The 13,027-nt window shown below is 52.4% G+C and overlaps 1 protein-coding gene across 1 annotated transcript in view; it reads right to left on the bottom strand.

Moving 5' to 3' along the window:
* Positions 1-857: 857 nt before the first annotated feature.
* The window catches only part of Fbxo41 (F-box protein 41), a 31,402-nt gene continuing 19,232 nt past the window's right edge, over positions 858-13,027 (bottom strand). Inside the window, exons 3-13 of the mRNA XM_005071064.4 lie at positions 11,186-11,411; positions 10,655-10,728; positions 10,051-10,409; positions 9,019-9,260; positions 8,732-8,847; positions 8,468-8,620; positions 8,243-8,338; positions 6,443-6,561; positions 6,109-6,267; positions 4,537-4,652; positions 858-4,424 (exon numbers count right to left, since the gene is read on the bottom strand). Coding sequence (XP_005071121.1) covers positions 4,362-4,424; positions 4,537-4,652; positions 6,109-6,267; positions 6,443-6,561; positions 8,243-8,338; positions 8,468-8,620; positions 8,732-8,847; positions 9,019-9,260; positions 10,051-10,409; positions 10,655-10,728; positions 11,186-11,411 — 1,723 coding nt within the window. The 3' untranslated portion in view covers positions 858-4,361. The remainder of the gene's footprint in view (positions 4,425-4,536; positions 4,653-6,108; positions 6,268-6,442; positions 6,562-8,242; positions 8,339-8,467; positions 8,621-8,731; positions 8,848-9,018; positions 9,261-10,050; positions 10,410-10,654; positions 10,729-11,185; positions 11,412-13,027) is intronic.

Raw genomic sequence — 13,027 nt, 5'->3', positions numbered from 1 at the left:
GGCAGGGTCTGCCAGTGTCTTTCCTGCTATAACTGCCCCAAGCTAGAGCTGTAACTAATGGCTATTAGAACTGCCTTCTGAAAGCTGGGAAGGAATAGAGAAGAATTTGAGCCCTGCACTCATGGTTAGATGGTCTTGGAGCAGGATGATTGTGAGCAGGTGTGCACTCTGGAGTGTGACATCCTTCCTGTGATCAGGTTGGAACAGCTGGCTCTCAAGGATTAACTTATACTTTAGCCAGATATATGTTTGGGGTATGTGTGTATGTTTAAATATAAATGGGTTAGGAGCTATTAATTAAATCAACATGAAAAATCCATTATGTAAAATTGGGGAAATTAAGGCCAGACTATGGTAGCAATTTGGTCTCTCATATGTAAAGTGATTGGCAGCCAGAGGGACTAAGCTTGTATGGAGTGCAGTCCCTACTGCTTTTCTGTTCTGGGTTTACCTTGGAATGGAGACTAGGTATATTTGGACACCAAAGCAGGCTTGAACAGCCCACAGGGCCTTTCTCCAGCATTGTCTGCAGCTCTAAGGAGGGTATGTAATTCTTCATTTGCCCACACTGACTGGGCTGACTTGCCCCTGCTTCGGTGTCCATAGCTGCAGAAAAGCTGTAATGATGCCTGAGGATGTCTGTCGGTGGGGTGCTTGCCTAGCATGCATAGAAGCCTGGGTTCAAATCCCAGGACCACCCAAATTTGGCATGATGCACAACTGTATTCCTTAGCACAAGAAAGCTGGAGCTCAAGGCTGTCTTCAGTATGGAGTTGGACTCTCAGAAGCAAAGGGTAGAGGTTTAGTGTCTGATAAAAAAATATGGCTGCACACCATATATTTTCCTGGACCAAACATTGTTTTTCAGTTTCATCACCTTTTATTGGATATAGAACCATAAATTCTCTGATGCCCAGGAGTCCTTTTAAATACATATGCTCAATACATTCGGCGAAGGGCATCTGGGTGACATGGAGCAAAGTGCTGGGATGTTAATGCCTGGGTGGGGCAGATAAGTGGGGCCAGGGAAGGCCCCCTGGGGGCTGGAGGTACAGGCACCACTTTAGAAACAAAAGTAAAAACCAAAGCTGTTCTCTGCCCTTCTGCCTATTTGCTAGGGGCAGGGTGCAGCCTGGCTGTGCAGGGCAGGCAGGACCTAGGGGCCAGCTGTGCTACTAGCAGTGCCCTCTTGAGCCACGCCAACTGCACCAGCTACAAGGCAAGCCTGAGCCACTCAGGCCTTGGAGACCCCTGCCCAGGATGAGTAGAGGCTGGGGGTTCTAGGCCAAGCCTCTCCAGGGCTGTGGTAATGGCAGAGGCTCAGAGCTGGCCTCATGGTGGGGTGCCTGTTTGATTGTCGGGCAGTCTTGGACTAAGGTCCCAAAGAGTTGAGGAAAGCCTAATGTTCTGCTCTTCACCCAACCTTCAGCCTTGTGTCCCTGGGCAAGGACTACAGCTGAGCTCACTTGTCCAGGAGTAAATATACACACTACACAGTAATATATACAGAGGTGCTGGCCTGAGTCAAGGCTGGATGAGAAAGTGACCACCAAGGGTAGAAAAACTGCCAGGTATTGGGGGCTGACAGGCTAAGATACACCCCATCAGTGGTTAACTCCTCTGGGCACTGGGCCATATCCCACTTAGTCACACTTGCACGTTCACCAGAAACTATGTCTTTGGCACCAATTGTCACTCTGGGAAATTTTCCTTCAACTTAGCGCCTTATAATAACAGGTTGACAGCTCACTGCCTGTGTTCTAAGCATTCTACATTAAGGGCTAGGGACAGGAAAGATGGATCCAAACCTTGTGGCAGCAGACCTTGGGAATGAGGCCTCATTGTTAGGTTTGAGGCAATTCCTGAGAGGCTAACTTGGCCTCTTTTTGTTTGTTTTTTAAACCCCATGACAAAACACCTGACTGCTGGGGAACTGGGCAGAGCAGGCATACATTTTTGCACTATTATGGGGAAAAGCAGCCTGCATAAGCATGACGTTCTCAAGCCAAACATGCTACACTTCACAGGTGCTAGGGCCAGGCTGTGTGGCAGGGGTGGGAGTGGAAGACATGCCAGGTGGTTGCTACCCATGAGCCAGCCCTCCACTGACCCTGTGCTTCTGGAGCAGGGCATGTCCTCACATGTTTTTTTGTACCTTATAAGACACAAAGGGCTTCCCTTTCAGGGCCTGAAGATGGGCTATGGTGCTTCTCAGGAAGCCAGATGCCCTATCCCCAACTCTGGCTCTTGACGAGCACACTACCCTAAAGTGGGGTTGGTCCCCTGGGGAGAAAGTAAAGGAACCACAAATATGTGGGGGGGGGAGGCGGAGCTGCTGGCTCTCAAGGCATGCCTGAAGACTAAGATGCCCAAGACTCAGCCAGGACACAGCAACTTGTCTCTTGGGTTGGTAAAGGCTTAGATCTACAATTTTCACCTTACCCACCTTTAGTCAGGAAGAACACAGGTGAGACCTCTTGGGGTTCCTTGGAAACATCTTTTCGGTGGGCAGACTTGTGCCAACAGAAGGGGTATCTTTCCCTCTCCGTGGACCAGGATGCGGTGTAGATATAGTAGAGCCCAGAGCTATCATTTTGACCTTGCTTCCTGCTCGATGGCTGTGCACCCTGACCTAGTAGTTCCCTCAACACCAGGCATTCTAGTGCCTTCCCCGCCCGGGGAGACGTCCAAATCCTAGGGTTGGAAGATGGAAACCCCTGGGGGGCAGGCTTGGCCAACTACCATATCACTTTGTGCTTTATCCAGGAGACAGGAAGGGCAGCACCTCTGATCTTGGAGTCCCAGGGAACTGGGGCTACATACATGGATGCAGCTAGGCCCCCCACGTGCACCTCCACCTCCCTTCTGAGTCACTTAAGGCAAGGAAAGTTGTGCTGTTGCCTGTGACTCCTGGGACAGGGCTAGGGAGGTGGGAGCAACTGGAGACTGCTGTGAGAGGTAGGGGCATAGACAGCCAAGGTTTCATGCAGGACTAGGCATGGAGTATCGATAGTGACAGCCTTGGCATTTCAGTCTTCTAAGAGCAGGGACACAACAAGCCACACAACTCGGTGATGGTGCCCAGCTGGGACAGAGCTATGGGGTCTGGGAGCATTGAGCAGGAGGGAGAACAGTAGTGGAAGGGACTCGTTAGGTGGCAACCCACATCTGGGTTCATGCACAGACCAGCTTGTGGCACAGCTGTAGAAAATTGACAAGGGGATCGCCACCTTGTACAGGAGCAAAAACAAAACAAAAACCCTTAGATTTGAATGAGACCAGGTTTTTGAAAGACCTGCCCAAGGGGTGCCTTCAAGACTCATGGCCTCAGCCACTGCAAGTTCTGAGAGGAGGAGCTCTCAGGGACGCTCAGTCTGTGGGACTCTGGTGTGCATTTACTTTTCTGTATGGAGCAATGGGCTGTGACACCTTGTCCCAAGTATTCAATTGTAGTATCAGCCCAGCTTTGAAGAACAGGAAGGTGGGCTGCGGAAATTCTTTCCTCTCTCTTGACACCATTATCAGGCTCCTTGCCTCAAACAAGCTGTTAAGTAAAGCAAACCTCTATTTTCTCAAGCCTCAGCATCTCAGAGAGCCCACGGTCTTACCCGCCCTATCCCCTCCCCGACCCTGGTCCTTCAGCAAGGAGTAAGTATAGGGACTGCTTGAAGCTTAACTCTGGGGTATGATAAAGAAAAGTCTTTGTCTTACAGTAGTCTCCACGTACTGGCTAGTACTTTACCTGCTAGGGAGGTGTGGGCCTCATCCTGGGGAGTAATAGACATTGTTTTGCCCTTTCAAACACATCCCTACGGCCCTGCCCGTATTTTCCCCTAAGCTTCTACTACCTGGGTTCTGAGGCTTGCCTGGATTATCACTGGAGAATGTGGACCTAGAAGAGAGGCCCGCTGTCTGATGGGAGTGCCCTGCAGAGGGCTTGGTCAGGCAAAGGGGAGAAAAGTCCTTGCCATGCCTGAGCTGCCTTAAGTCCCTTCTGGCTTGTGACCTGACAGAGGCTCCTGACCAGGAGCTGGCCTCAGGAAGGAGACCTGCCTGAGCAGCTGAAGAGCTGCTGGGGTTCCTGCAGATCCTCTGAGTGATGACAACCAGGTGCTGGTGTGCCAGCAGGTTGCTCCAGCTGGGGATATCATGGGGGTCTCAGGGCAGCTTCTGTCCACGCCCCTTACCCTGGGGAGGCAGTGCTCTAGGTCACCTGTCACTTTGCTGTTCCAATTGGACAGGGCACTCAACCACTGTCTGGAACCTGGTGTAACTCTAGGCCTCCAGGGTCTAGTCCAAGCCAGGGGCCCTCCAGAGGTCCAAAGAGTGCCTTGGTGTGGGGCTACCGCCCCTCACTTGGGTTAGCAGCCACCTTCCACTTTGACGTGCAGAATCTTCGAGAAGCCGGGCCTCCGTCGCAGGGCCTATGGATAGAGTCCTAGGTTAGCTCTTCCTTGGTGTTGGGCAGGTGAATTACTGCCACCCTCACCAGCCCCAGCCAAGGGGTCTTTTGTGGCCTCAGAGCCCACCTCTCACCTGGAGTTTTGTTACCATATCCTCAAACAGCTTCTGGGCCTCGGGGCTGCTGGGCTCTTTGAAGTAATCAGCAATCCCAATCTGCACCACAATGGATTTGAGGTTCCGGCAGATGCCTGGGAAAAGGCAAGTACAGGGGATAGTGCTTGGTAAGGGTAGTATGGTGCACCATTTCCTCTCATGAATGAAATGAGAGCCCCACTGAGAAACACACTTGGGCCAGCCACAAGATCTAGAGAAGCTGTCTCAAAGTAAAAATGGAAAAACAAAAAAGGCCAGCCATTGTGATGCACGCCTTTAATCCCAGCACTGGGGAGGCAGAGGCAGGCAGACCTCTGTAAGTTCAAGGCCGGCATGATCTACAAAGTGAGTTCCAGCACAGCCACGACTTTGCAGAGAGACTGCCTTATAAGGGGTTGGGGGTATAGCTTAGCAGTACAGCATTGGGTTTAACCCAGTACTAGTGGGAAAAAAACAAGGCACCTTCATTCAATCTGGGTTTAACCCAGTACTAATGGGAAAAAAACAAGGAACCTTCATTCAGTCTGCATGGAGACCTCCCAGAGGCCAGCAGTCCTGAGTGGTGGTCCACAGTGAAGGCAGAGGGGTGACTGAGTAAGTAGATGGGATGAAATGGGCAGCAGGAGTCAGAGTGAAGTCCTTACCCCAAGAAATGTCCCTGAGGACTTAGACATACTGTGTCTTTAATCTAGTATCTAGGAAGTCAAACGATGAGACCGCGGAATTCAGAAGGCAAAGTCACGTGCTGAAGAGCAGTATCACAACCCTTGAAGCTCCGCCTGTCTGCTCTCTGCCTCTCCCCCAGTGGGAGGCTCACACAGGAACTACTGGCACCACACACTCAACTCCTGGTGTAACTATGGGCCAGCATAAAACGGTAGATATTCTGTGCAGCTCAACAGCTGGCACAAAATGCTGCTAGGCCTGGAGTGCCATCCTGGCCTCAGAGATGCTGAATGAGCAAGGGAGAACACTGTCTGCCTAAGCACTGGCACATGCTGGTTAGAGCAATAGGAAATAGTTACATTGCCTGCTTGTAGGAGAGAACGAAACAGCCGTTGCCATTTCATCAGAGTGGCTATGACTATCTCAAGGGACCCTCAAGATTGGTCTTGTTGGTTTTCCCTCATAGAAGAATTGGAGAGTCATCAGACAAACCCTCATCTGGGCTATCAGCATTCCCTCCTCCCCATCTCTGCCAGATGTGTGCAGTGTTGCCCCAGCTGCACATTGGAGGCATTAGACTCTGACTAGAGTATGAAGAGCACTCCATCTATACAACTTATAGATGTCATCTGTGCTGATAGGACTTTTGAGTGGTATGGCTACTTTGGGGTAACCCACATTCTGCAAGTAACCCTCACCCAATAAATTCCATGGTTCATCAAGTTGGAGTCTGGTGGCACTATTTGGTACATCACAGGAGACCTTTCTGGGAGGAGTAGGCAACTGTTTGCATCTCCTCAGGAAAAGTTCACTCAGTGCTGTAAAATGTCCAAAGATAGGCTGTAGCCATACCCTGCTCTGCACCCCCAAGCCCCCATTGCTCACTGTTAAAATGTAGCAGGGCCTTAGGGGTGACAGGGGTGGCCGTGAGCACCAGCATCTCCAGTCCCTTCAGGCCTTCCCGGCAGACCTCAGCCGCCACCTCCTGGGTAATTTCTGATACATGGTCCAGTTCTAGGACCTGTAGCCGCATGCAGTTTCTTGCTAGGAGAGGAAGAAGAGAAGCCTGGTGACAAATTCCCTGGCCCACCTCCTGCCCAGCCCTCAGTCACTCACCATCACCCAGACTGCAGCCCCTAACTCTGGTGGGGTTTCATAGGCAGCATGTCACCCTTGCCTGCTTCTTACTTACCCACTCCAACCCCAAGAAAATACTCACCAAGTGATGCCAGGCCCTGTACTCCACAGCCAGCACCACCTACACCCAGGGCCCGGAGGTGGGGCCAACACCGTCCAATCATCTGCAGGCAGCGGTTGCTGAACCGGGTGGGCTGCTGGCTGAAGAATGGAGAGTGAAGTGGTCAGGGAGGCACTGCACTTCCAAGTGTGATGCTCCGTGGAGGATCCTATGCATGCATTATGCAAGCACCTTGCCAACAACCTAGCTGTTCAAGTCCAAAAATAGCTCACTGTGACTCTGCACCCTCCCCTCTTACCACACCTGGCAGCTTCAGATTCTGGAACTACCCAGAGAGAGCTGTAGACAGCTGAGCCAGGCCCTGGAGTTCAGAGTGGCAATGAAGACAGCTCCCACTCTCAAAGCACAGACAGTCCATGACATACAACATTTAGCATTCTGACTTTTATCTGCCCCTGCCACCTAGCTTTGAACTAGCAGCAATCCCTCTGCCTCAGCTTCCCAAGGGCTGAGGTTATAGACCATACCTAGCTTTCAGCACCTCTACTTTTTGTTTACATTTTTTTTTTAAAGAGTGTCTCAGGCCAAACTGAGCAGCTGATCCTCTTGCTTCTACCTCCCAAGAGGTGGGATGACAGGTGTATACCATCATGTCTGGCTCAATTCATCCTTCTTAAAACTGACAATCTCCCCAATAGCTTCCTGGTACTTTCTAGATACAATGCAATGATCTGCATCTTTTAGCAAGACCTCCATGACATTTCCCAGCCTGTCTTTCCATCATTGCTGGCTTGCCTGCCCTACCCACACCAAACTTCATCCGTTAGCCTCCACTCAGGCAACAGTATCTGTCATCTGATATGCCCATGGTAGCAAGGACATAGAAACAGACATTTGTAGAGCCTGCCCTGGGAACTAAGTCTAGTTAGAGGAGTCTGAAGTAGGAATTGCTACAGAATGCATGATATTAAGGTCAGGATGAGGGGCAGTGAGAGCCTACTAGGGAACCACAATGACAGACTCCACCAGGGTATTTTAAAAAAGCTCACCAGAGTCTGGGAGGAGCTGGCACATAGGGAACCATTGTGAGGGTAAGCGGCAGAGCAGAAAGCCTGGGATCCAAGGAAGTCCCAAGCAGAGCAAGGGATGATTCACACCTGGGGTTCGCCAACAACTGATTTGTTCTTGTTTTGAGATGGGATCTTGCTAAATTGCTCACGCAGGTCTCAAATTCTCAATCTGAGCTCTGGAGTAGCTGAAGTGACAGGTGTGTGACACCATACCCAGTTTCCTCTATGTATTATTTAATGACTTCCCTGACCTGCTTATACTATGTCGGCTAGTGCTGACTGCACATACTATGTGGACTTTGCAGTCTCCATGGACAGGACATCATTGAGCCAGTAACAGCTCTCAATATCTAAGCTGCAAAACTAAGGGTTGAGTGGCAATGCTGGGCTGGCGGGACAGCTTGGTGGGCAAAGGTGTTACCACCAAGCCTGATGACATAAATCTGATCTCAGAGACTCTCATGTGGACTCCTTTAAGGGACTTGTTTATGTTGCCCCCTGGCCTCCACACAGATACCCGATTCCCACCCCCAAAATGTATAATAAAAACAATTTAAGTGGCACTGCCAGCAAGCCAGAGAGAGACTCCAGGTCCCATGTTACAGCCCTGCTCCTTATTAACAACACACTGGTCAATGTCTGCTCCTTATTAACAACACACTGATCCGTCCCCAACAGCTGACTGCTCAGTCCTCAGCCCCAGACCAGACCCTACTGTTCTCTTCCAACCCACCACCTCGCCTCGGCTTACCAGGGATGAAGTGGTGCCACCTGGAGGGAGACAATCTCTCTGCAGCCTGCACCCAGGGCCCAGATTACCTCATGGCCGACAGGGTCTGTGGCACTCCTGTGGAAAAGCCAAAGCTCAAGTGACCCATCTTGGTGGCCTCTGTTTCTGCCAAGAGGCAAGACCAAGTGGTATCTAGGCACGAAGGCCCAGAAGGTGTAGGTTGAGCTTCTAGATGGAACAGCCCACCTGTAGGTGACAGCTTGCAGGGCACGGCAGTAGCAGCTAGCCAGCCAGAGTGACCGGTCCGTGAGGATATTGGGACAGTGGGAGATACGCAAGATCAGCAGGTTCCCACCAGCCGCCTTCAGCAGGGACTCCAGCCCTGCTTCAAGACAGCCCCTGAGGGTGAGCAAAGAGGTCAGGAGTTAGCTGCTGGTGTCACTTCCTCATCTGGGAGCATCCCCACTTAAACTCGGGAGCGCTCACCCACCCGCCCACTGCAGGCCTCACCGGGTGCTCCGGGCGTATTCCTCCTTGCTCTCTTTCTTTCCCCGCTGTCGGGGCTTCAGGTTCTGCAACGTTAATGAGTGGGCCTGGGTGCACCATTGAGCCAACATCGCCAGGAACTGGGGAAGATCAAGTGATATGAGTAGAGACAGACTTGACTGGCTAGTGATGGGTCAGCCCTGAGAGGGAGGCACCACGAGAGTATTTGGAGAAACCAGGGCAGTAAGGGTGACAGACTAAACTTTTACTGCTGGTAAAAGCTGGGCTCCCAGGAGGGCAGGGGCAGGCACCTTGGAACAGACTCGGGCGTTCTCAAGCAGCACTCTCGTCCAGACGGCAGGATGGCGGGCCACGAAGCGCCAGTCCCGACAGACCTCTGCAGCATGCAGCAGCGTACGGGTATCCAGGTAGGTGAAGATACAGAAGAGCGCAGCGCGCATCTTGAGGATTTCTGGGCTGATGACCTCATTGGAGCGCGAGGGGCTACCTCTCTCCACTCGACGGCCTCGCCCACTGCCTCCTTCAGGGCGGGCTGCAGGACACCAGGGCCAAAGGAGACAGTGGGGAGTAAGGACCAGTACAGGGCTGTGGGTGGGGAGCTGGGGCAAGGCAGGAGCTGGCAGGGGGAGTATGAGTCCCACATTGGGGGCCAGCTCCCAGAGAAGCCAGCAGGTGCTCTGCTTGCCCCTTCTCTACAGTAGCCCAACTTTTACTAATTGGAAAAGGGTGTCTGTCACTTTGTCACACACCCACATGGTCTCATGTATTCCAGCCTAGCCTTGAACTCACTATGTAGTCCAGGATGGCCTGGCACTTCTGATTATCCTCCATCTGCTGCCAAGTACTAAGATTAGAGATGTGTACCACCATGTCCACTCTGAGATGCTAGAGATCAAAGTCAAGGCTTCGTGGGTTCTAGATAAGCACTGTACTAAGTGAACTACCTCCTCAGTCCTACACTTTCCTTCTGAGGGTTACCCTGACTCTAACCCTCTAAGCCTTCCATGTAAGTACAGGGCTATTCCTCCAAGCCCCTGCTCTGTGCCAGGCACTTCAGAGCCTAAAGTAAACATTCAGGTCTTCTGCCCTACCTGTGATGGAACCCACCATGTGCACAGACCCCTTCCCCCCTTAAATGGAGCATCCTTGGGTTACTGCAGGCCTGCCCTGTCACACAAACTCCTGCTCCAAGCTTTCAGTGTTTTATAAGTAGACAAGAGAAAGGGAAGTATAGGAGCTGAGGGTCACCACCTCCACCCAGTGTCCCAGAGAACCCAGTACCCTGGAAGGCTGGGTTCTCTACCCGCTTTCCCAGGACTTACCTGAGAGCCGGCAGCTGTTCATGGGCCCAGCCACAGCAGGTCCAGGGCGTGGGACATCCGAGGGGCCCTCAGCCTCAGACTCAGTAGTTCGGGAGCCCACATCTGAGACGTCACCCTCCTCCCCCTCGGTGCTGTGACGGCGCGGTCGGCGCTGCCAGTTCTGGATGGCCTGTCTTCGCAGGCCTGAACTACGAGGGGGCTGGGACCGCTCTGAACCACCGTTGGTAGCCTGGGCCCGTGAACCCAAGCCCCCAGGGCCACTGTCCTCCGAGGGCCCTTCCTCTGGCCGGGGCAGCTCCAGGCTGTCACTGTCATAGCAGCCTGAGCTCTGGGATGCAGCAGGCACACGACTGGAGGCCCTGGGGTGGGTGGGGGAGTGCACAGTGAAGGCTGAGGGGTACCAGACTGCCCCAGTGCCCAGCATTTTCCTTACCACCAGCCAAGGGTAGCCCACTGTCTTGTTGTCCAAAAGTTCCCTGAGTATGGAAAGGCAGACTGGTGATACCAGGGGGGGTGGGCATGGAAGGAGATGAACCTCTGATGGGCCAGCAGACCTTCCAGGGTGAGGGGAGGCTGTGTGGGGTGGGCCAAGCCCGAGGCTTACCCTGTGCTGGGAGAGGAGCCATGCCGTGAAACGGCGTATGTGCTTGGCACAGCTGGGCCTGCATGGTGTTCTCGCTGTAGCCCCCAGAGTGGAAGGGAAAGGAAGCATGGGCAGAGGAGGCCAGAGAAGGAGGCGAGAGCAGGAGAGAGAGGAAGATGGAGAGAAGAAAGGAAGGAGAGGAGAGAGAAGAATAAAGTTGGGAAAGATGGGCGAATGGACAGACAGACAGTCCAGACAGGCAGGCTCCCAAATCCCTCCCAATGCACCCACCCAGCCCCCCAGGGCCCAGCTTATGGCTCCTAAGCTCTCATTTGCAAGGAAATACACAGATGGGCTTCTGAAGACTGAGCCTATTGAAGCATCCTTGCCACAGCCTCAGAGCCTCCCGCCCTGTCAAGAGTGGACTTCCCTCCCACTTCAGGCCTGGGGTTGCTCCTGGGGAACGGGCAAAGAAGGCGAGTTGGGGTGGGGTGGTGGGAGACTGTGGGGACCACATGAGTGCGTGAAAAGTCAGGGCAGCTTCTCACTCACCATCCTGCCTGGGCCTCTCACCCCAGGCCCTGAGGCACTGCCCCCACCTCCTCGGCCGAGGCTGGCACTGGGTGTGCTGCCACAGCTGCTGCTGATGACCTGCAGTTGGCGCTCAGCCCTGTCTGCACGCTCCAGGAGCTCCTCAATGAACTGTTGCAGTCGCAGCTTGGCACTGGCCTCCCGAGCCGCCGTCTCCTTCAGGAACTGGTCGATCTGCACCACCTCCCTGGGCCGGGAGCAGTCTCTTACCCCAGGTTCCCGAGTCTGACTGCCCTCAAACCTCCCACTGGAGGAAAGCCTGACAGTGGCCTAGAGTGTCTGCTTGTGGTCCCATGGACAATGCCCAGCATGGTTCCTGGCTGTAGACACTCCTTGACCAGCTGCCTCACACTCCTGAGACCACACCCTTCCTGCCATGATCGACTGTCTCCCCAGACTGTGAGCTAAAGGAAACCCTGCTTTCCTTCAAGTTGCCTTTTAAAAATGTAATTTCATTACACGGGCAGGAGAAATCATTCACCCATTTGTTACTCTTGCAGGAGACCTGAATTTGGTAGGCATGTGGGTTCCTAGCACCACATACTGGCTCACAACCGCCTGTAACCCCATTTTCCGGGGATCTGACACCCTATTCTTACATCTGTTGCACAGAGGTCATACATTCAAGCACAATGCTCACACACATAAAAAATAGTAAAGATAAGTCTAAAACAAAAATTTAGCCTAATCTGTGCGGAGGCTGGAAGACAATGTGAAGGAGTTGGCTGTCTTCTGCCATCATATGCGACCCAGGAGACAAATTTATAGCCCCCCCCTTTTTTTTTTTTTTGGTTTTACGAGACAGGGTTTCTCTGTATTGTTTTGGAGGCTGTTGGTTCAGCCTGGCCTCCAACTCACAGAGTTCTGCCTGCCTCTGCCTCCCGAGTGCTGGGATTAAAGGTGTGCACCACCACCGCCTGGCATTTATAACCCTTTTAACCGTGTCATGTGTTTTGTCATAGCAACAAGGAAAGTAATTAAATACACCTGGCCTTCAAAGACATAGTCATGGGTATGCTCATCCTATACAGTCACCTTCAGGCACAGGCAGCGTCCCATAGGCAAAAGCAGACATGCTCAGTGCCCTGTGTCAATACAGTCTCCTCACAGTTACATGTCCAGGCACACACTGAGAGGCTCATAGCTATGAATGAACACATACCCTCACTTAGCCCAACGCACAGACCCTAGCATGTTCCTAGGTATGCAATCATGCCCATTCTCATGGCATATTCATAGTCTGAAATACATTAAGAACCATGGAGACTCAAGCCCACCAACCCAGAAACAAAGAGGTGGTCAGAAAAGACGGCTGAGAAGGGGCTAAAGTAGAGGAAAGCTAAATATGGTGCATGGCAGTAACAGCAGGATTCAGGAAGCGGAGGCAGGAGGATCATGAGTTCAAAGGGAGAGTCTACATCAGATACTGTGTAGACTGATCCAGGACAGTGACGAACTGAAGTTTACTGCGGACACAAAGACAGTGCCGGAGGCGGCAACCTGACCCCAGAGGGTAGGCTCGGGAGAGAACCAGAAACACAAGAAAGGCCTTCGGAAGCCATGAGCAAAGAGGTTAAGACGAAGCAGGTTTATGGTACCTGGGAAAGATGAGATTGTGTCTCCATGCTTTTAGCAAGCACACGGTGACATGGAGAACTGGGCCATTTCTTTGTGTAAGGCTAATGGGACGATCTGGTACCAAAATGGAAGAGGTGCCTGGCCTGGCTATCAGGTGTGAAGAAACACACATACTCCAAGTTCCCAAATCACCATGACACACTCGAACTCTGACACCACCATCAC

This window comes from Mesocricetus auratus, unplaced genomic scaffold (genome assembly GCF_017639785.1).
Source record: "Mesocricetus auratus isolate SY011 unplaced genomic scaffold, BCM_Maur_2.0 Super-Scaffold_100676, whole genome shotgun sequence".
Taxonomy (NCBI): Eukaryota; Metazoa; Chordata; class Mammalia; order Rodentia; family Cricetidae; genus Mesocricetus; species Mesocricetus auratus.
The sequence above is the reverse complement of the archived record's forward strand: the minus strand, read 5'-3'. Positions and strand labels throughout refer to the sequence as shown.